Consider the following 23893-nt stretch of genomic DNA (forward strand, 5'->3'; position numbering starts at 1 on the left):
CCTTTTCCCCAGTCCACCACCTTTAGCTCAGAACTCATGTCTGGAACACTAGCCTAGTCTGGACTTCATCTGTCCTCATTGCAAAGGAGTCTTAGGCCAGGATGCAAAACCACAGGGCTTTCCCGTATCTCCCACATCATATCCAGCCTTGACACTCAGACCTAGCTGCCCCAATTATCAAGGCTTGGAACAGGAAGCACATGCTGTACCAGCCCAGTCCAGTCTGCTCACCTGACTTCATTCTATCCAAAACATTTACAACCTACAGACCCAACACCACCCTATGTCTTTTCTCTTTATCCAAAATGCTTTATCCATAACAAAGTCAGAACCTACAAAGGAAAGCCACATGCCCAGTTCTTATCACGGGAGTACCAACAATAATAGGAAAGATCAAGCCAGTATCTTTTCTGTGAAACTGGCCGGTCCTGTTGACATGCTTGCAAATACAATGATCTAGATGAATTCCAGGATACAGGACTTAAAAGAACAATGATAAACCTTCTCAAAGAGTTAAAGGAGTTTGAAGATGACACAAAGAAACAGCTCAATAAAATAAGAAAGAGAAAAGAAAGGAGGAAAGAAAAAGAGCTGAAAGAAACAAATACCCAAGGGGTGACCAAGAAAATACAAAACAGGATGATGGAAACAATGAAAACATTTCAAGACTTGAGGATGGAATTCAGTCAGGAGATATAAACATCAAAAAGTAAGCTGGGGCCTTCATAAGGGTCCCAAACAATGGAAACAGGGGCTATCCCAAAAGCTGTTGCCTCTATATCAGACATGTTCTACTAGCTGGGCCACCTTGCATGGACTCAGTGTGAGAGAAAGTGGCAGAGTGAGGGGATACCCAGGGGACCCCACCTGCTCAGGGGAGAAAGGGAGAAGGCAGGGGAAGGGTTTTGTGTGTGTGGGTGACTGGAAGGAGATCTTTGAGTGTGCTGTAAAGTGAATAAGTGAAAAAAAATGAAATAAAATTTTTAAAAAGTACAAGCTGAAAGAAGATAAAATTGCAAAACCCAATAGACTCATCTAGAAAATTCAAAGGAAAGCCCTACAAGTAGAAGAATCAAGTAGAAAGCAGAATGTTAGCTCTCAAAGGTAAAATAGACAGTACAAACCAAATAAGCAAAACACATAAAAAAATCACCACCATACACACACACACACACACACACACACACACACACACAGAGAGAGAGAGAGAAAGAGAGAGAGAGAGAGAGAGAGAGAGAGAGAGAGAGAGAGAGTTGGACGTATGGAAAGAAACAGACACACAAAAGAGATACACAAGAAATGTGAGAAAACATGGGGAAAAAAAACCAACCCTAACATTACAATTTATAGTGAGGGAGGGGAATCCCATGTCAATAGCAAAGACCAGATTTTCAACAAGATTAGAAAAGAAAATCTCCCCCCACCAATAAAGACACACCTATACAAAAGCAAGGAGCACACAGAACACAAACCAACAAGACCATAAAAGAAAATCCACACGACGTGTCAAAGAAAGCAGTGTAGTGCAAGCTGCAAGAGAAAAAAAAAGCAAGTTACATGTAAAGGAAAACATGTCACAATGTCGTGGATTTCTCAATGGAAGCTTTGGGTGACAAAAGAGCCTGGAACAATGTATTCCAAGTCTTAAGAAACACTAACAGTCAACCTAAGCTAATGAAACTAACAGAAGTATTTGCCATATTTGAAGGAGAAAGAAACATTCTAGGAAATAAACATCCCAAGCGGTTTTCAACAAAGCAAACCTAAGGAAAATGCAGGAGGCATTATTTTAAACTGCAGAATGGAAGGAGCATAGCAAAGAGTGTATGGAAAGAAATATGACGTCATAACTGTTGAAACACAACACACCACTGGGAACACCAACAACTACTCCAGATATCAACAACACAATGACGACAATTAGCACATGTTCAATAGTAGCTTTAAATCTCAATGATCTCAACTCTCCAATCAACAGGCAAAGACTGACCGAATGGATGAAGAAAACAATCTCTGTCTATCTGATGCTTACACAAACATAAGGATAGGTACTCTCTTGGAGAAAAAGGATGAGCAAAAGTACTCCAACCAAGAGGGACCACAAGCAAGCAGGCAACTCTATACTCATACCCAACAAAATAGACCTTAATCTAAAACTACGCAGATAAAGAGGGGCACTTCATTCTAATCAAGGAAACAGTTAACCAGGAAGACATTACTATCCTAAATGTACATGCAGCAAAGTCTGGGGTGCTCAGTTTTATAAACTATCAAACAAACAAACAAACAAACAAACAAACAAAAAACTACTGGATTTAAAGACATAGGTTAACATCAATCCATAAAGAGTAGGTGATTTCAATATCTATGTTCTACAATAGATTTTCTGGGCAAAAAATAAAGAAAAACATCAAAATTGATATCATACATTAAATAGAATTAACAGATATCTACAGAATATTTTTACCCAGACACCAAAGAACCACATTCCATTCAGTGGCACATGGAATCTTTTCTAAAACAGACCATTTCCTGGGGCACGAAACAAATATTTACAAATGCAAAAGATTAAAATAACTCCCTGTATCCCATTTGACCACAATGTAATAAAACTTAAAATTGATAGAAAAATAAAATCTAGAGTGTAAGTAAAACCATATAGATTAATTAACTCTACTTAATAATGCATGGGTCAAAGAAGATATCAAGAAATAAAAATAAAAGAACTAAATGAAAATGAAAACAATACAATAAACCCTCTGGAAAACAGTTACACCACTCCTACAAGAGAAATGTAAGTAAAACACATGAAAAATTATGAACACACACACACACACACACACACACACACACACACACTCAGAAAGAACACAAGGAAATTCCTCAGTAATGATGTTACTCAAAAGTTTGAAAATATTGAAACAAACCAAATCTTAACCTAATTAGTGGCAAGAAATAATAAAATGTCAGAGCAGAAATCAGCGAAATAGAAACAGAAACAAAAATATCAACAAATCTGAGACCTGGTTCTTTGAGAAGCTAAGCAAAATTGACAGATTCTTTCCACAACTAGTAAAAAGAAAGAAATGACCCATGTTAATGTAATCAGGAACAAACAGGGAAGCATTATAATAGATAAGAAATTCACAATATTTCAAAATATCGCAAATGTCTGTATTCCAGTAAGCTGCAAAACCTGAAAGAAATGAATGCATTTCTAGGTCCAGCCAAACCACCAAAATGAAGCCAAAAAGATATTAATGACTTGAACAGAGACATAACAGATGAAGAAATTGAAATAGTACGAAAAAGAATTTCAGGTAAAAACGTTCAGGATCAGGTGGAATCACAACAGAGTTCTACCAGACATTCAAAGAAGATGCACATCCATTTCTTCTTGAACCATTTAAAAAGAAAGGAAGGAAGGAAGGAAGGAAGGAAGAAAGAAAAGAAGGAAGAACATTTCCAAACTTCAACAAATCCAGTATCACTCTAGTACTCAAGCAAGGGTAAAAGCAGCAGAAGCAACAAAACAACAACAACAACAACAACAACAACAACACTATAGTCTGATATCTCTGGTGAACATAAAAATTAATCAACAGAATACTTGCACATCAGACATACATTATAAAGATCATATACCATGTCCAAACTAGCTTTATCCTTGAAATGAAGAGGCAGTTCGACGTACACAGGTCAAAAAAATGCATTAAACCACATAAAGGGATTTAAAGACAAAAATAACAGGACTATCTCAATAGATGAGAAAAAGCCTTTGATAAAATCCACCATTCCTTCATGATAAAGGTCCTAGAGAATGTAGGGATAGAGGGAACATACCTCAACTCAATAAAAGCTGTATGTGAGAAATCTGCAGCTAAGAATCATCACAAATGGGGAAAACTTGAAGCAGTTAAGTCATAGGGATGTTTATTATCCCCGATGCCTTTGGACATTGTACTTGAAGAACTAGCTAGAGCAATAAGGCCATAGAAGGAAATTAAAGGGATACAAATAGAGAAAGAAGTGTCAGACAATGCCCATTGGCAGGCAATATGACATTATATAGTAGAGATTCCAAAAACTCTACCAGAAAACTTCTAGAAACAATAAATTCAGCAATATGGCAGGATACAGAATCAAGGTGCATAAACCAATAGTTTTCTATACATCAATCAGCAACAAACACAGAGAAGGGTATCATGGAAACACACTCACTCACAATTGCCTTAGAAAATCTAGGAATAGATCTAACCTAGACAGCCAAAGAACTCTACAACAAAAACTTTAAACTTCTGAGGAAAGAGCTAGAGAAAGACACTAGGAAATGGAAAGGCATCCCATGTTCATGGATTCATAGAATTAACATTGTGAAAAGTGATCCTTGTACCAAAAGCCACTTCCAGATTAAATGCAATGCCAATCAAAATCCCTATTTTACCCTTTGCATAAACAGAAAAATATCATGAAATATGAACAATAAAAGATGCTAGAGAGAGTAATCCTGAGCAAAAAGAACAATGTTGGATCTTAAGATGTACTGCAGAGGAATAGTAACAAAACAATATTATCCTGGCACAAGAGCAGACATGCAGACCAAGACCAAACATGAACACACATAACTTCAGCGACTTCATAGTTGTCAATGATGCCAAAAACATACACTGGAGAAAAGCAGGCATCATCAACAAATGGTGTTCTGAAAACTGCCTGTCCACCTGCAGAAGAATGAAGATAGACCACTACTTATCATCTTGCACAAAAACTAGCTACAAGTGGACCTAAATGCAAAATCTGAACCACTGAAAATTCTAGAAGGAAACATAGGCATGATGTGCAAACCAGAAAGGACTCCATTTGCCCAATTTAAAAGGCCAACAATTGACAAGTGAGAATTCATGAAGCTTCAATGCTTCTGCACAGCGCAAGAAGCAATCAACCTGGTGAAGAGTAGGTCACCCAATGGGAGAGGATCTTTCCAGCTATGTATTTGACAGAAGATTAATATTTAGAATACACAAAGAACAGAGTAAAGACTAAACATTGAAAAACTGAGCATGGGGCGTGAACAGAGAGTTTTCAAAAGAGGGAAAAATGGCTAAGAAGTATCTCCAAAAAGTATTTATCCTCCTTAGCATTTAGGGAAATGACAACCAAAACAATTTTGAGATTTTTATCCTTGTCTTAGTGAGGGTTACTATTGCTGCAATGAAACACCATGACCCCCAAAAGCAAGTTGGAGAGGAAAGGGTCTATTTGGCTTACACTTCCAGATCAGAGTCTATCACTGAAGGAAGTCTGGTCAGTCAATCAAGCAATGCAGGAACCTGCAGATAGGAGCAGATGTAGAGAACATGGAGGGGTGCTGCTGCTTACTGACTTGCTTTCTTATAGAACCCAGGGCTACTTGCCAGGGATGGAACCACATGGGATGGACCCTCACCCACTGATCACTAATTGGAAAATGCCTTACAGCTAGATCTTACGGAGGCATTTGCTCAACTGAGGCTCCTTCCTCTTTAACAACTCTAGCTGTGTCAGGCTGACACACAAAATCAGCCAGTACTACTGATCCCTTGACAACTTGATACACAAGCACATGACTATCCCAGTCTTTACAAACTCAAACTCATTAAAAAACAAAACAACAACAACAACAAAAAATAAAACAAAACAGGCACAGTCGCAATCACAATCAAATCAAAGTAAAACAAAACCTGAACTGTCCAATATCTGGGGTCCACTCACAATCTTCTGGACTCCTCCAAAGGACTTGGGTCACTTCTCCTGCTCTGCTGTCTGCAGTACACACAGCTTGTCTTCTACACTCTAGTTTCTTCCACTCCATTGCTGTTGCTGTTCTTGGTGGTCATTCCATGGTACTGGCATGTCTAAAATGCTGGGGTCTTTGACTGCAACTAGGATGCACTTTTACCAATAGCCTCTCATAGGCTCTTTTCCCGGTGCCAAATTTCAGCTTCTTTGCATGGTCCTTTCAGTTTTGGACCTTCAACTACTACTGAGGCTACACCTTCTTCTCCAATGGCCTCTCCTGGTCTCTCACACTGTCGAGTTTCAGCTGCTCTCTATGACCCCTTCATGCCTTCAAAATTAGTACCACCTATGATTCTCACACATTACCAAGCCTGGCTGCCAGCATGGGGTACAACTATGGTTGCCTCTGGAACACAGCCTCTTTGTGCTGTCAGAAAATACTTCCTAAAAGATTTCACCTCAGTGATGATGGTCTCCTCCTCCACCACCACCACCTCCTCCTCCTCCTCCTCCTCCTCCTCCTCCTCCTCCTCATTGATTTATTTATTCAATTTACATCTAGGTCGTAGCTCCCTCTCTTCTCCTTCTAGCCCCACCCTCAAAAACTCCTCCTCCCATTACCCCTCCCTTTCTCATAAATGAGAAGCCCCTCCTTGGAACCTCAGCTGTCTCTTCTTAATCACTGCTAATTTCTTAGCTCCAACCAACCAGCAGCAATTGTCCCAGTAATGTAAAGATTTCGCTTCAGTACTTCTTGTCTCTCGTTAATCACAGCTGATTCTTCAGCCCCGGCTAACCAGAACCACAGAATCTTTAATCAAAATAGACGACAGCTCTGTTAGAATTTTTATACTTCTACCCGAAACTTTAAAGCCTGGCCTCCATCTTCTGTGTTGCTCTCCATGGTTTTATCTTCCAAGCTCCCAAAGAACTTCCCACTGAGCTTTGAACATTCAATGGCTTTTCTAGCCCAAAGTTCCAAAGCCCTTCCACAATCTCCCCCCAAAGGAGATTTGTCTTAGGGTCGCTATTGCTACAATGAAACACCATGACCGAAAAAGCAAGTTGGCGGGGTGGGGGGAGGGTTTATTTGGCTTACACTTACAGGTCATAGTCCATGATTGGAGGAAATCAGGACAGGAACTCAAACAGGGCTGGAAACTGGAAGCAGGAGCTGATGCAGAGACTGTGAAGAGGTGCTGCTTACTAGTTTTCTCTCTTTCATTTTCTTAGCCTACTTTCTTATAGATACCAGGACACTAGTCAGGGATGGAACCACCTCCCATGGGCTGGAACCCCCCCCCTGCCCCATTGGTCACTAATAAAGAAAATGGCTTACAGCTGGATCTCATGGAGGCATTTCCTCAACTGGTACTCCTTTCTCTCTGATGACTTTAGCTTGTGTCAAGTTGACATAAAACCAGTCAGTACAATCTTACCCTAGTCCGAATGGTGAACATCAAAGAAACAATTGACAACAAATGCTGGAGAAGGGGGGGAGGGAATCCTCATTCACTGTTGGGATCATATGGGTAATTCTGTAAATACTGAAAATGAATCTCACATGTGACTTCACTTAGGCTGCTCCTTGATATGTGCCCAAACGACACCTGCTCAACCATGCTCATTTCTGCTTTACTTAAGATAGATAGAGAATGGAAACAACTGAAGTGCCCTACAAGCTATGAATAGATAATGAAAATGTGGTAAAGTTACACTTTAAATAATAAATAGAGAATGGAATCATGAACTTTGCAGGTAAATGGATAGAACTAGAAACGATGTTATTGAGTGAGGTAACACAAGTTCAGGCATACAAAGATCCTATTTCTTTCTTAATGGAGAGTCCTAGCTCCCAAACCTCAGATGAGTGTGTGTGTGTGTGTGTGTGTGTGTGTGTGTGTGTGTGTGTGTGTGTGTATTATGTGTGACCTGATCTGGGAAACCGGAGGGAGAGGTGCTTGAGGGAGGGACAGGGAGATCAATGTGTTAGAAGGTGGAGGGAGGGAAAGGGAGAAATGTAGAGTGCATAAGTAAACAGCAGCCATCACAACAGAAAGAATTGCAAGCTTCTGGCATAGGCTCTGCATGAGGAGGATAAACTTAGGAAGTGGGCTGATGGGCCGGCTCGGTCAGAGAAGGAACTGGCACCACATGACTGGCCACATGAAATTGAGTTCCAGAACCCACGTAAAGGTGGAAAGGAAGGACCTACTCTGTGAAGTTGCCTTCTGACATCCACGTACCCTGCATTCCACTGGTAACACTCCCATGACATTAATACAAATACATTTCTAGACGTATAAAAGAGAACTGTGGGTAGATACCAGAAAGTCCCAGATGCCAGAAAAGCAAGAGGTTTCTGGGACCCAACAGTGATGACATTAGCTGAAATATCCAAACAAAGGGGAGAGAGACCCTGCAGAGACCATATCCAAAGGTTAGGCATGGCCTCCTGGTTGAGGGATGGCGCCACCCACCCTTCACAAAATTTTAACCTGAAATTACTCCTGTCTAAAGGAAATACAGGGACAAAGAGTAGAGTAGAGACTGAGGGAAAGGCCATCCAGAGACTGCCCAACCTGGAATCCATCCCATATGCAGCCACCAAATCCAGACACTTGCTGATGCCAAGAAGTGCTTGGTGACAGGAACCTGATATGGATGTCTCCTGAGAGACTTGCCAGAGCCTTACTGATACAGACGAGGATGCTTACAGCCAACAATCAGATTGAGCATGGGGACCCCTATAGAGGAGTTGGGGGAAGGACTGAAGGAGCTGAAGGGGTTTGCAACCCTATAGAAAGAACAACTATATCAACCAAACTATATCTAGACCCCCGGCCCAGAGTTCCCAGGGACTAAACCACCAACCAAAGAGTACACACGGAGGGGGCATGGCTCCAGTTGCATATTGGCAGAGGATAGCATTGTCCAGCAATAATGGAAAGGGAGGCCCTTGGTCCAGTGAAGGCTTGTTCCCCAGTGTAGGAGAATGCTAGGGTGGTGGGGTGGGAATGGTTGGGTGGGTGGGGGAGCACCCTCTTGGAGGCAGGGGAAAGGGGGCTGGAATGGGGGACTTTTGGAGGGAAAACAGGGAAGGGGTAACATTTGAAATGTAAATAAACAAAATAACCAATAAAAAATGAAGGGGCATTTAAGTCCTATTAATGTTAAAGAATGAGAATAAAACACAGGAAACCATATGTCCATAAGATGGCTAAAACACCAAAGATAGAAATTTTTTTAGAACAACCAGAGTGTTCATGTACTGCTAAAAAGTTGGATGCTAATTGGTGCAATGTTTTGGAAAATATTGTGTCATCCACCATTAGGTGTGAGCATACCTGCAAACCTTTATTGCACATTTCTACTTCTGTCTGCCAACAGAAATCAATAATATGTTCTTTGAAAGATACCATAGCATGAAGCTGAAAAGGTGGCCCAGAGGTTAAGAGCACCTGCTATTCTTCTAGATGACCTGAGTTCGATTCCCAGCACCCACATGATGGCTCACAACCATCTATACTCTAGTTCCAGGGGACCAGATGCCTCTTCTGGCCTTTTCTTTAATCTCCATAAATTTTTTCTTTAAACATAAGGCCCCAGTAACCTAAAATTCAAAATTAAGTAAACCTTACAGTCATGTTGAACACCTGAAGATCATTTATGCCAAGAAAATATTTGATGTAATATTTTTATTCAAATAACATGTACTTGGAAGCAAAATAGTTTACATGTATAGAAACTTCAAAATGACACCACACATCACCTGCTGACACCTAACTGTGTCACATCATTGACATGTGCAGTAGGTCTACTCTGTTTCACTAGGCATCATATCTTCAGTGCTTATCCTGGATACACTACAAGGCAGGGCTGAATAATATTCCATCATATGTGTAGACTACATAGTAGCGTATCCATTCATACATAGACAGCCAATGAATTTTTCCCACCTTTTATCTTTTTTGACTGATGTTGTTTTGTGTAGGTTAATGCCATTATGCAGGTGAAGGGAGGTATAGGATAGAACAAGGCCTGTCCTTGGACAAGAAGGAAGAATGGGTGGGAGAAAAGTCTTAGAGAGGAGAGGGAGACCTGAGAGAGGGGGAGAGCAGCAGAGAGAACATGGAGGAGGATGTTAAGACTTCTCTCTGCACATTTACAGGTTATTACGACTATTCTTAAGGGATGGATGTGTACAGGATTTTGTATGTCTGTCTAGATGAATGAATTTCATCTTATCTAGGTAGGCGGTTTATATCCTTATCAATTGGTTGTAAGTTAATTGTGTGGATGTATTATTGTACATTGAACATTTAACATAAGAATCTGGTTGTTGAGTTTCAGTTTGTTGAGTCATGATTTCTCTGGAAGCCATGACAGGAAGCCATGCTAGGGTATAGAACACTCATGGCTAGCAGGGGCTGTGGAACGCAATGTGTGTGTCAGGTGTGGTAACAACCTGCCTAGGGGACAGGAAGAGGCTGACAGAAACAGCAAGAGTGTGCTGATCACTCCTCGAGGATGGGGTGAGCCCTCTATCACTGAGCTACCCCAAAGTCCCAGGAGTGAAGTTTTTAAATGATGTTAACGACTTGGATTAGAGACTAAAGAGAAAAAATAGTATCGGGCTCTCCTCCCACTCTCCGCAATTAAAATGACTGATTACTCGTTGCCAGTGGAAATCAATGTAGTAAAACACTCTGTAACAACTGTGTCAGCATTAAGCCTGAGCAAGTGCTGATCAGGCCTGTTTGGTCTTCATCATCCGTGACCTAACATAATCTAAGTACTGTTTGAACATGACATGAACATTTCGATTCCCAAGAAGACTCCATTCCCACGTGAAACACCACTGTCTCGTGAAACATTGCTCAGGAGGCTGTGCACAGGTATGCCAAAATGAGTGGAACACCTTTGTCCAAGGACATCGTTGACAACAGGACAAGGGTGCTTGGTTCAGGCTGGGTAAGTTTGCAGGGCAGGCACAGCCTCTCCCAGGGCATAGGACAAGCTAAGCAGGTGAAAACCGAAATATCCTCTAAACTGTCCTGTGGTGGCAAATAATTTAAAGCTGCCTGCACCTCCATTTCAGACTATTTTCTACTCAGTGTAGTGTAAACCTGCGGTAGGATTACTTTAGACGGTATGTTCACCCAGAGTTAACTACTGCTTACCCTTGCCCCCTTCTTCCTTGTTGTCTCATTAACTAGAATGTTGTAAGGAGAGTCGAAAGCTAGTTCTGTGTTCTTAGTACACAGTAGGAGTATACCACACTTGCTTTTTAAGCATGAGTGCCTAGTACGCCCATTAGCATATTAGATAGACAAGACAGATAGACAAGTTCCTCATTTCCCACCACATACAGGGCAATCCATTCAAACAATGATCTTACTCTGTTATCTTCACACAACATATTTTTAAGTACCAGCTCAACCTTGCTCTCCATATTCTACGGGAGTAGAGCTTTCTTTCTTGATATTTCTAAGTACCATACTACATTGTCATTTCTGTTTTAGACCACATTTTTTTTCTCTCTTGTTTTTTAGCTGGCAGCATCTTTTGAAAGATATAACTCTCAGTATTTTGAGTTTTTATGGCAGACTAAAAAAATAACTTTTATTCATAGGAGATGAAATCTGGCATTACTCTAATATGCGACAGCTAGTGGCTTAAAAACCCTCTCTCGTATCCCCAGATTTGTCATTTAAAAACCATCTTTCTCTCCAACATCCCAGGAGAGTAGTATCCAATTCAGTGCGACTTTTAAATAATATTTTTCCACTCGAAGCATGAATTGAAGACTGCTGTCACTCATGTCTACTGGGCTAAGACGGGAAACAGGATTCCTTGATTCCAGGCTGTGAGAAGCAACTGTGTCGGGTCAATAATGGCTGATTCCATCCGCACACTGGTTTCCTGCCTTCCGGTCATATTTCTTTGGCTTTCGCAATTTCTTGCTGCCCCAAGTGAGTATAGATCCTCTTCTATAAGCTCCACTCTGATCTATCCACCTCCTTGATCAGTCTTATCTTCTGTATTCTCCAGAGTGGTGGGGTGTTCTTTTAGTAATTAAATGGTTCCTTCCTTTGAACCTACAGTGCAGTCTGTGTTCTCCTAACTGAATTACTCCATCGGGGCTGTCCATCAGGGCAGTGATAAACTACCTACATTTAGTCATTCTGTTCTTGGGTTTCTGATCACAGCAAGAGAATGTTTCATTGTCAAATACTAGTTTCTATGAAATGTTTGGACTCGAAATGAGTGCTTCCCACCTGAGCTTCACGTTTATGTTTCTCTAGATCCCCCTAGAGCTTATATCTCTGAAGTACTTATTGCTTCCTCTTATATTTGATCTTTTCCTTCTTTCTATGACTTTCTGCTAGAAAAGACAGTTTTCTGTAGTTCTTTTTGTTTGGTTTCAGACCCCAGGGCGAAGGACTGAGACGTGCGTATTTTACCTATCAAATCTGCCCTGGTCTCTAGATTCTCTTAGCATCCCTTAGTCCCTCTGGCCTACCCAGCCCCTCCCCCACAGACTCCTCCCTGTATTTCTGACTTTTTCATCTCTTCTTCTTCTTCTTCTTCTCCTCCTCCTCCTCCTCCTCCTCCTCCTTCTTCTTCTTCTTCTTCCTCTTCCTCTGCTTCTGCTGCTTCTGCTGCTTCTGCTTCTGCTTCTGCTTCTGCTTCTGCTTCTTCTGCTTCTTCTGCTTCTTCTGCTTCTGCTTCTGCTTCTGTTTCTGCTTCTGTTTCTGCTTCTGCTTCTTCTTCTTCCTCTTCCTCTTTTCCTTCCTCTTCCTCTTTTCCTTCCTCTTCCTCCTTTCCTTCCTCTTCCTCTTCCTCTTTTCCTTCCTCTTCTTCCTCCTCTTCTTACTCTTCCTCTTTTCCTTCCTCTTCCTCTTCCTTCTCTGCTCTTTCTCTTCCTTCTCTTTTTCCTCCTCTTCCTCCTCCTCTCCTCCTTCTTCTTCTTCCTCCTCCTTCTCTCCTCCTTCTCTCCTTCTCCCCTCCTCCTCCTCTCTTCTTCCTCTCTTCTTTCTCTGTGCATGTTTTCGTTTTCTCCCCCCACCCATGCCACCTTTCCATGGCGATTTCCCTTCCTCAATCCCTGGGGCCAGTGAACTCACCTGAGAGAAGCTTCCCAATAAACCTGCCTTTAACATAATCTGATCTGGCTTGAATTGGCTCATTTCACCAGAGGAGGAATAACTTAGCACTTTTGAGTAGTGGCCCCTGTGCTATACACACCACAGACCCTAGGGATAGAGGTAGACGACCTTCTCTCTCTCTGTTTCTGCTTACAGCACATGGTTCTATGTCTTTTACAAATACTATCGGGTGGTATCGATGCTGTCGTGTAGAGATGGTTTGTTCTGCAGAGGTGTATTCGTGGCGAACTTGGTTCCCATACCAATATTGAAAGATAAAGTTGCTCTTTAAGAAGTGAGGCAATGCAGAAAGAAACAGGAAAGAGCATATGTCAGCAGCTTGAGAGCACACCTAAAAGCTCTAGAACAAAAAGAAGCAAATACACCCAGGAGGAGTAGAAGGCAGGAAATAATCAAACTCAGAGCTGAAATCAAACAAGTAGAAACAAAAAGGACCATAGAAAGAATCAACAGAACCAAAAGTTGGTTCTTTGAGAAAATCAACAAGATAGATAAACCCTTAGCCAGACTAACGAGAGGACACAGAGAGTGTGTCCAAATTAACAAAATCAGAAATGAAAAGGGAGACATAACTACAGATTCGGAGGAAATTCAAAAAATCATCAGATCTTACTATAAAAACCTATATTCAACAAAATTTGAAAATCTTCAGGAAATGGACAATTTCCTAGACAGATACCAGGTATCGAAGTTAAATCAGGAACAGATAAACCAGTTAAACAACCCCATAACTCCTAAGGAAATAGAAGCAGTCATTAAAGGTCTCCCAACCAAAAAGAGCCCAGGTCTAGACGGGTTTAGTGCAGAATTCTATCAAACCTTCATAGAAGACATCATACCAATATTATCCAAACTATTCCACAAAATTGAAACAGATGGAGCCCTACCGAATTCCTTCTATGAAGCCACAATTACTCTTATACCTAAACCACACAAAGACACAACAAAGAAAGAGAACTTCAGACCAATTTCCCTTATGAATATCGACGCAAAAATACTCAATAAAATTCTGGCAAACCGAATTCAAGAGCACATCAAAACAATCATCCACCATGATCAAGTAGGCTTCATACCAGGCATGCAGGGATGGTTTAATATACGGAAAACCATCAACGTGATCCATTATATAAACAAACTGAAAGAACAGAACCACATGATCATTTCATTAGATGCTGAGAAAGCATTTGACAAAATTCAACACCCCTTCATGATAAAAGTCCTGGAAAGAATAGGAATTCAAGGCCCATACCTAAACATAGTAAAAGCCATATACAGCAAACCAGTTGCTAACATTAAACTAAATGGAGAGAAACTTGAAGCAATCCCACTAAAATCAGGGACTAGACAAGGCTGCCCACTCTCTCCCTACTTATTCAATATAGTTCTTGAAGTTCTAGCCAGAGCAATCAGACAACAAAAGGAGATCAAAGGGATACAGATCGGAAAAGAAGAGGTCAAAATATCACTATTTGCAGATGACATGATAGTATATTTAAGTGATCCCAAAAGTTCCACCAGAGAACTACTAAAGCTGATAAACAACTTCAGCAAAGTGGCTGGGTATAAAATTAACTCAAATAAATCAGTTGCCTTCCTCTATACAAAAGAGAAACAAGCCGAGAAAGAAATTAGGGAAACGACACCCTTCATAATAGACCCAAATAATATAAAGTACCTCGGTGTGACTTTAACCAAGCAAGTAAAAGATCTGTACAATAAGAACTTCAAGACACTGAGGAAAGAAATTGAAGAAGACCTCAAAAGATGGAAAGATCTCCCATGCTCATGGATTGGCAGGATTAATATGGTAAAAATGGCCATTTTACCAAAAGCAATCTACAGATTCAATGCAATCCCCATCAAAATACCAATCCAATTCTTCAAAGAGTTAGACAGAACAATTTGCAAATTCATCTGGAATAACAAAAAACCCAGGATAGCTAAAGCTATCCTCAACAATAAAAGGACTTCAGGGGGAATCACTATCCCTGAACTCAAGCAGTATTACAGAGCAATAGTGATAAAAACTGCATGGTATTGGTACAGAGACAGACAGATAGACCAATGGAATAGAATTGAAGACCCAGAAATGAACCCACACACCTATGGTCACTTGATTTTTGACAAAGGAGCCAAAACCATCCAATGGAAAAAAGATAGTATTTTCAGCAAATGGTGCTGGTTCAACTGGAGGGCAACATGTAGAAGAATGCAGATCGATCCATCCTCATCACCCTGTACAAAGCTTAAGTCCAAGTGGATCAAGGACCTCCACATCAAACCAGACACACTCAAACTAATAGAAGAAAAACTAGGGAAGCATCTGGAACACATGGGCACTGGAAAAAATTTCCTGAACAAAACACCAATGGCTTATGCTCTAAGATCAAGAATCGACAAATGGGATCTCATAAAACTGCAAAGCTTCTGTAAGGCAAAGGACACTGTGGTTAGGACAAAACGGCAACCAACAGATTGGGAAAAGATCTTTACCAATCCTACAACAGATAGAGGCCTTATTTCCAAAATATACAAAGAACTCAAGAAGTTAGACCGCAGGGAAACAAATAACCCTATTAAAAAATGGGGTTCAGAGCTAAACAAAGAATTCACAGCTGAGGAATGCCGAATGGCTGAGAAACACCTAAAGAAATGTTCAACATCTTTAGTCATAAGGGAAATGCAAATCAAAACAACCCTGAGATTTCACCTCACACCAGTGCGATTGGCTAAGATCAAAAACTCAGGTGACAGCAGATGCTGGCGAGGATGTGGAGAAAGAGGAACACTCCTCCATTGTTGGTGGGATTGCAGACTGGTAAAACCATTCTGGAAATCAGTCTGGAGGTTCCTCAGAAAATTGGACATTGAACTGCCTGATGATCCAGCTATACCTCTCTTGGGCATATACCCAAAAGATGCCTCAACATATAAAAGAGACACGTGCTCCACTATGTTCATCGCAGCCTTATTTATAATAGCCAGAAGCTGGAAAGAACCCAGATGCCCTTCAACAGAGGAATGGATACAGAAAATGTGGTACATCTACACAATGGAATATTACTCAGCTATCAAAAACAACGAGTTTATGAAATTCGTAGGCAAATGGTTGGAACTGGAAAATATCATCCTGAGTGAGCTAACCCAATCACAGAAAGACATACATGGTATGCACTCATTGATAAGTGGCTATTAGCCCAAATGCTTGAATTACCCTAGATCCCTAGAACAAACGAAACTCAAGACGGACAATCAAAATGTGAATGCTTCACTCCTTCTTTAAATGAGGAAAAAGAATACCCTTGGCAGGGAAGGGAGAGGCAAAGATTAAAACAGAGACTGAAGGAACACCCATTCAGAGCCTGCCCCACATGTGGCCCATACATATACAGCCACCCAATTAGACAAGATGGATGAAGCAAAGAAGTGCAGACCGACAGGAGCCGGATGTAGATCGCTCCTGAGAGACACAGCCAGAATACAGCAAATATAGAGGCGAATGCCAGCAGCAAACCACTGAACTGAGAATAGGTCCCCTATTGAAGGAATCAGAGAAAGAACTGGAAGAGCTTGAAGGGGCTCGAGACCCCAAAAGTACAACAATGCCAAGCAACCAGAGCTTCCAGGGACTAAGCCACTACCTAAAGACTATACATGGACTGACCCTGGACTCTGACCCCATAGGTAGCAATGAATATCCTAGTAAGAGCACCAGTGGAAGGGGAAGCCCTGGGTCCTGCTAAGACTGAACCCACAGTGAACTAGTCTATGGGGGGAGGGCGGCAATGGGGGGAGGGTTGGGAGGGGAACACCCATAAGGAAGGGGAGGGGGGAGGGGGATGTTTGCCCGGAAACCGGGAAAGGGAATAACACTCGAAATGTATATAAGAAATACTCAAGTTAATTAAAAAAAAAAAAAAAAAAAAAAAAAAAAAAAAAAAAAAAAAAAGAAGTGAGGCAATAACTACCCAAAGACTACACATGGACTAACCCTGGGCTCCAACTGCATGGGTAGCAATGAATAGCCTAGTAAGAGTACCAGTGGAAGGGGAAGCCCTTGGTCCTGCCAAGACTGAACCCCCAGTGAACAGGATTGTTGGGGGAAGGGCGGTAATGGGGGGAGGATGGGGAGGGGAACACGCATAGAGAAGGGGAGGGGGAGGGGTTAGGGGGATGTTGGCCTGGAAACTGGGAAAGGGAATAACATTCGAAATGTAAATAAAAAATACTCAAGTTAATAAAAAAAAAAAAGAAGTGAGGCAGTAGAGGTGATTAGATCATTTGGGTACTATTTTTGAAAGGAATTAATACTTTCTTGTGGGCATAGGCCAGGTCTCCGGAGGTAGACATACTTCTCAAACCAATATGTTTTTTATAAAGTGAGTTTCAATTTCCCAGTGTGTTCTCCTGCCCCTGTTATTCCATACAAACCCATGTTACAAGGGCAGAACACCCCACCATGGGCTGAATAGGTGGGCTGCCCATCAGTTGGAGGATTTTAGCCTACAGTGCTATGATCAAACTAATCCAAACAAAACCCTGGTGGCTATACATTTTCTAATAGTATCATGAAATAGTCCAAGATGGTCAAAACCGAATTTCCTTGCTAGAGATCTGCAGACCTATTTAATGGAATAATTTAACATTTGAGTATTTGAGTATCTTTTTTTTTCCCCTGACACAGTATACAACTTTTAGAATGAGCTGCATTGTCAAAATTCACATGGGCATTCCCACCCTATTGTCCTCTGAAAATTGAACCCTCTTTTACTCTTCTTACAGTTTCTATATTCTGTATTTTCATCATTGCTTTTTGGTTGTTTAAGACCAGGACTCTTCTACCCATCTGGCCTCAGGCTCCCTAGCCTTGACTACCTTATCCCCATCTTCCTAATCACAGACTTATAGTTTAGCTCAGGAATCAGGATCTGCCATTGGGGAGGAGCTATTGGCTGGCCCATGGTTTGTTGGCTTGGGTGAAAGTCTTTTGTTACTAAAGGTGTTCGATAAGTGCTAAAGGAGATAGCATTCATCACAGAGGGCCTGCCAATGGGAAAAAGCTTACAATGAGCAAACATAGGAATGCCAAAACTGAACTTGCCAGAGATCAAAATGGGTTTGTGTCTTTTAGTGTATAGCTGTTAGAATGTTTAAGGTGCACTCAGAAAAATAATTCTAACTGATAATCTGCAGTGAACCGGTATCTGAACTCTTACCCCAAATAGAAAGAAAATATTTAAAATTCTCTTGTGTCACAACAAAACAACTGAAAGCATTTAAGGGCATTTTAAATATGCATGTGTGGATATTAGAGAAAATCTGAAAGCATCAGTCTGAGATTTGAGCATCATTCAGCAAATTAGATAAGTAGTTTGCTAAATTTTTCTGAAATACGAAGGAATTTTTTTAAACAACTGATATTAAAGTCCTACAATTTGCAGTATTTAGGAATAGTTTTATTTTGCTAATTTAAGCACCATTTGAAATTTGAAAAGTTGTTCCAAGGAGTCAATTTTTTCCACTATAAATCGAGGGATTTCCATATCTGCCGCTAGAAATTTTATTCTGGGACTCTGTGGAGTTATTCTGCAGTGATCCTAATAGAGGTGTGATAAGGTATTGAGAGGGCTGCCTTGATGGCTTAGCAGATAAAAGTGTTTGCGGCACTAGTCTGAAACCAGAGCTCAAGTTCCCAAACCCAAATAAAGGAGGAAGAAGAGAACCAACTCCAGAAATGTAGCCTCTGATGGGTAGGTGTTGATGTAACCCCAGCCACAGCATCACGTAAACACAATAATAAATAAGTAAACAAGCAAACAAATATGACAATAAAAATTAAATATATGCTGGGGGGCACTGTAACATTTTATGTAGAATGTTTCAAGTGTTTTGGCCCCAGGTTTAGTAGAAGTTTATGAAGCTGCGTAGTGTTCACCCCATTATAAAATATCTGTGTTGGGTTTAGATATTTAAATCCACGTATTTCTCTCATGTTTGGATGTGACATGTTCCTCAGGTTTATGTGTTTAAATATTTGCTTCCCAGAGGGGAGGTTCATTTCTGAGAGGATATGGAACCTTTAGAGGTATGTAACTAGGGATGGGCTTTGAGGTTTTAAAGCTTCATCCCCACTACCTGTCCTGACGTAACAATTTTGGGATCTTAAAAAAAAAGAACCCCAAACCAAAGCATAGACACATTATAAGACTATGTCTCCATTCCAGGTGTGGTGATTGGGGACTGCTTCAGACTGCCCTCAGCAGCTATAGTTCTCATCGAGCTCTAGCAGGGGTGCAATTTTGCCAGCTGCAGATAGTTTCTCTGATTGTGTGACATTCTGGGGACTTTTCAGAGGGTCTGTAAATGCAAGAGCCCTGAGAGGCAGGGTGGACTGTTGGTTGTTGGTTGTTGGTATTGGGCCGTTGTTGGTTAAGGAATTATGCACAACAACAAGAAACAACAACAAGAAGAAATTGGATATCCTGAAGGTGATGATCAAACTTGCCCCAAGTTACTCATCATCCTTAATTAGTAGGAACTAGTCTTACAATAATATTGCCCCTTTCTAACCCAACATTCCTCTCTATCCTTTCTTCTCTCTTATCTAGTATTAAAGGGGTTCAAAGGGCAGAAAAGGCATAGAGAAGGAGGAAGAAAGAAGGACCCACAAAGTAGTTGAAGATTTTCTGGACTGCTAATGTAGTGTGCTGGTCGACCTCATGTTCCTGTAGCCAAAATGTCTCCATCCTGATGGACTTATCCTCTCTGGAACTGTGATCCAAAATAACCCCTTCTCCTAGCATTGCCTTCATTAAGGTATTTTGTCCGGCACCAGAAATCAAACAAGGGCAACTCTATTGTTTGTGCTTTTAGCCTGAGCATAAGTGCCACGGATACAAATGATCAGGCTATGGCGGTGTCTGCAAGAGTCAGAGTTCTCTGCACTCAGCAGAGTTTCACATCGGAGTTTCTTTCCTCATACCTTCACTCTGAGCACAGACGTGAACATCCTCGCGTCTTCAGACACACCTCCAATGTAGAATTTCTTCTGGAACACTGGGGGGTGATCGTTTTCATCCTGAATCTCAATGTACACCTTAGCTGTATTGCCTGGGAGACAAGACATGTCTTTGTTAGTGATTATTCGTTAGAATAAAAATAAAGCAATATTTGTCATACTTTTCAGTAAAGAGATACATGTAACTGTTTAGGAAGTCATTCCTAAGTGATGTCTATTTCTTGGTCAAGAGGATACAAGTATGAATATTACTAGTAATGTTGCATTCTTACTTTATTTTTTAAGCACTAGGCATTCAATCTAGGGCCCAGTAAGTGCTAAGCAAGTGTTCTTTCAATGTCACTGACCTCTAACTGCCACCATTTGAATTGTAATGCCATAGCAACTTAACTTCTTTACTTAGATTCCCTTTTGTAGTCATAGATAAACCACCCAAATATTCCTGAATGGTATTACTGGACACTGACTTACTGAAAGCTAGTTGACACTAAATTATAGGTCACATTGATCTGTATGGCTTCTATATTTGAATAAGATCTGCAGAATTAACTTTATAACTTATGTATTTATTAACATGTACATATACACACTTATACACAATTGTGTCTCCTAGAGATGTCTCCACAGAGACACCTATGAATTTCTCATCAACATGGCTTCTTAAAGAAGATCCTAACAAGGAGGACACCAATAGACGTGCTAACATGGGAGGGGGAAATTTAAATGCTTTAAAACCTAGACAAAAAACTACAGGTAACTAAGGATGCTGAGAGATAGCAAAGTAGTTTTCCCCAGAGAGGACCAACACCTCCCCACAACTGGTTACCCAATAACAAGTGGTCATCCCTGAAATCATGGATACACAAATACCATTATGCTGACTGAACAGGTTTATTTATATATCTAGGAATATATATATATGCATACATTTTTACAATATATATCAACAATCTATCAATCATCTATCTATCATCTATCTATCTATCTATCTATCTATCTAGTGTTACTGGACACTGGCATACACACACACACACACACACACACACACACACACACACACACCCCTCAACAATTAAGAGAAGACCACAAATTGGAGAGAGAGAAATGTGAATAGGGGATCGCATGAGAGCATTTAGAATAAGGAAAGAAGGAGGAAATTATGTATTTATATTATACTATCATTAAAAAATAGACTATTATAAAAGTCCCATAGTTTTGGCTCTTTGTAATTACTGGACAGGATGTGACAGGCTCTGCTCCAGGGGGTGCAGCACCATCTAGAGATGGAACACTGAGTTAGTAAATATCACGCTTGATTTTAAGAGGATTAAGACAAATGGAGGTTAGTGGGGCAGCCTCCCCTATGTAGGTGGCATGCCTGATATTTGAACACGTGGTGGTATCCAGCGGAAGGAGATGGGCCCTTACATGTACTGGTTACCACCACTGCCTCCTCTGAAACAAAGTAAGTTGTGTGCATGCATGGCAGTAAGGGAAATGAAAGGACAATTAACCTTTGGGTGTAAGCATCATTTTTAGGCTATAAAGCACTCGGGTTTCTTCATGTTTTCATCTTCCGTTTTGCCCATTTCCCTTGCAGTTTGCACCATTTCTGACTTGCTCGATGATTTTTATCCCCATTGCTCTCTCTCCAACCCCACTAACATGGTTTTATTTCCTACAGAGACCTTATTACTTTCTGAAATTGGGCTTATCTGGCATCAGGGCAATGTGGGGGATGTTCTTCTTCTCTGTACTGTATGCTTGATCTGACAACTTTTTATTGGATGGGTAAATGAATTAATAAATAAGGACAGAGTCATAAATCCTAATGTTTCTTTTTTTTTAATTATGGTTTTAGCATAGTCACCTATCCAACCTCTGCTGTGGCCTCGGGGGTCACATGGTGTGGGTGTATTTGCAGATGGCAGCATCAGGTAGCAATATCAGAAGGTCAGATATCCCTGGGCATATATGACCTGGGAGAGGCAGATAAAAGGTGCAGGGCTGAGCCCCCTTTCTTCTCCCCATTGTGGCCTCATTTCTTATTCATGTATTTTTTTCTTTTCTTTTTTTCGGAGCTGGGGATCGAACCCAGGGCCTTGCGCTTGCTAGGCAAGCACTCTACCTAAATCCCCAACCCCTTTTTAGCCTCATTTCTAATGTACCCATGGTATTCTGATTTGTTTTAATTTATTTTAAGAGAGAGCGCTGCTAGAATTCAAGACCACTTAATCACATTTTTTAAAAAAATATTTTTTAATGCATTGAAAAAGTCATAACATATAAAATGCATTTTGGTCAGATTATCTGACAGCTGCTCACAAAATCACATAATAATTTAAAAATGCAGTATATGTTGGCATGTGTGTGTGGTATGTTTGTATGTGTATGTTTTATGTGTGTGTGGTATGTTATATGTGTATATATGGTGTTACATGTGTGTGGTGTGTATGTGTGTGTATGTTCTATGTGTATGTGTTGTATCTTGTATATGTTAATTTATATGGTGTTGCATATGTGCGGGGTGTGTGTGTGTGTGTGTGTGTGTGTGTGTCTGTCTGTCTGTCTGTCTGTCTGTCAAGTTAAGCCCAGCTGCTCAGCTTCCACCCACATGCTTGGTAAAGATATGAATCATCTAACAGCAATGTTTAGAACACGACAGTTGGTGTTGATTTCCTTTCTACTCATAAACCCACCTGTCCTTTTGCACACTCCAGGAATTATAATTCAGGACTGAAAATAAAAATTATGTATGGAATTTCCCAAAGGTTTACAAATACCTTATGATAATTTATGTGCATATTGGTCTGTTTGCATGTGTGTGTATACATGACAAGCTCGTGGGTTCCTGAGTATATTAGGAGAGATGTGCCATCTCCCAAGACATTTTCTTTTTTTTAATTTTAACTCTGGTGGTGTTCCTGCTGATTCTTAAAAGAGGCCTGTGGTTGGTACATGTACCTAACTTTTATACCTCACCTCGCACAGTGAATTAAACACAGCTTTAAGGATTCATCAACATTGACAATTCAATTCCTGCTAACAGAAAACCTGATGGATTTTAACTGAGGAGCCGAATTTAAACTGTGATATTGTAGGATTATAGTACTAGCTCACTTTAGAGTAACCTCCTCTTTGTCTTCCTTAGACTCTGTATTGCTCTGGTAAAACATATGACCAAAAGTAAGTTGGGGAGGAAGGGGTTAATTTGGCGTATTCTTCCATATCAGTGTTCACCATTGAGGAAAATCAGAGCAGGGACCCATAGACAGGAACTGAGGCAGAATCCATGGAGAATCACGGCTCACTGGGCTGCTCAGCCTTGTTGGTTAGGAACACCTACCTTGTTGGGCCCTACCTTGGGGTGTTTCCCTTTCCCCTCACTGACCCTTTCAGCCTGCTATAGCAAGAAGTTGTTTATACCCTGGGCAGCTGCTCTCGGCCCCTGATTTGGGGCCGGGACTTTCCATGACACCCTTCCCTCTTGCAGAGCCTGTCAGCTTGTTATCATTAAGAAATTGTTTACGCCCCTGATTGTGCCCGGGACTTTCCATGACGCAGATTTTTCCTGTTCTCCTGTTTTTCCGGGTTGAGGATTTTCACCTACTTTGTTGTTTTTCCACAGCTTTTGCCTCAGGTGTATAAGGAGACCTCAGTAAAGCCTTGGTGGCACTCTCTGAAAACGGGTGACCCATGTACGTGTTTTCTTTCAATCCTGCAGACCTATGCCCGATATTCACACACTGGCTGCACGGGCATCATCACTACCTAGAGGTGGTACCATGCACAATAGGCTAGGATCTCCCTCATCAAATATCCATCAAAGAAAATAGTCTATACCCCTGCCTGCAGGCCAATCTAAGGGAGCATTTTCTCAATTATGAGTCCCTCTTTCAGGATATGTCTGTGTCAAGTTGAAAAA

At 40.9% G+C, this 23893-nt stretch overlaps 1 protein-coding gene across 6 annotated transcripts in view; it reads right to left on the reverse strand.

The window, feature by feature from the left end:
- Pcdh15 (protocadherin related 15) overlaps positions 1-23893 on the reverse strand; it is an 827095-nt gene that overhangs the window by 96143 nt on the left and 707059 nt on the right. For all 6 annotated transcript variants that reach the window (XM_087598371.1, XM_087598373.1, XM_087598372.1 and 3 more), the window contains one exon: positions 19933-20060. In XM_087598371.1, the coding sequence (XP_087454497.1) occupies positions 19933-20060 (128 nt within the window). The remainder of the gene's footprint in view (positions 1-19932; positions 20061-23893) is intronic.

Source organism: Rattus norvegicus, chromosome 20 (assembly GCF_021556685.1).
Source record: "Rattus norvegicus strain SHRSP/BbbUtx chromosome 20, alternate assembly SHRSP_T2T, whole genome shotgun sequence".
Taxonomy (NCBI): Eukaryota; Metazoa; Chordata; class Mammalia; order Rodentia; family Muridae; genus Rattus; species Rattus norvegicus.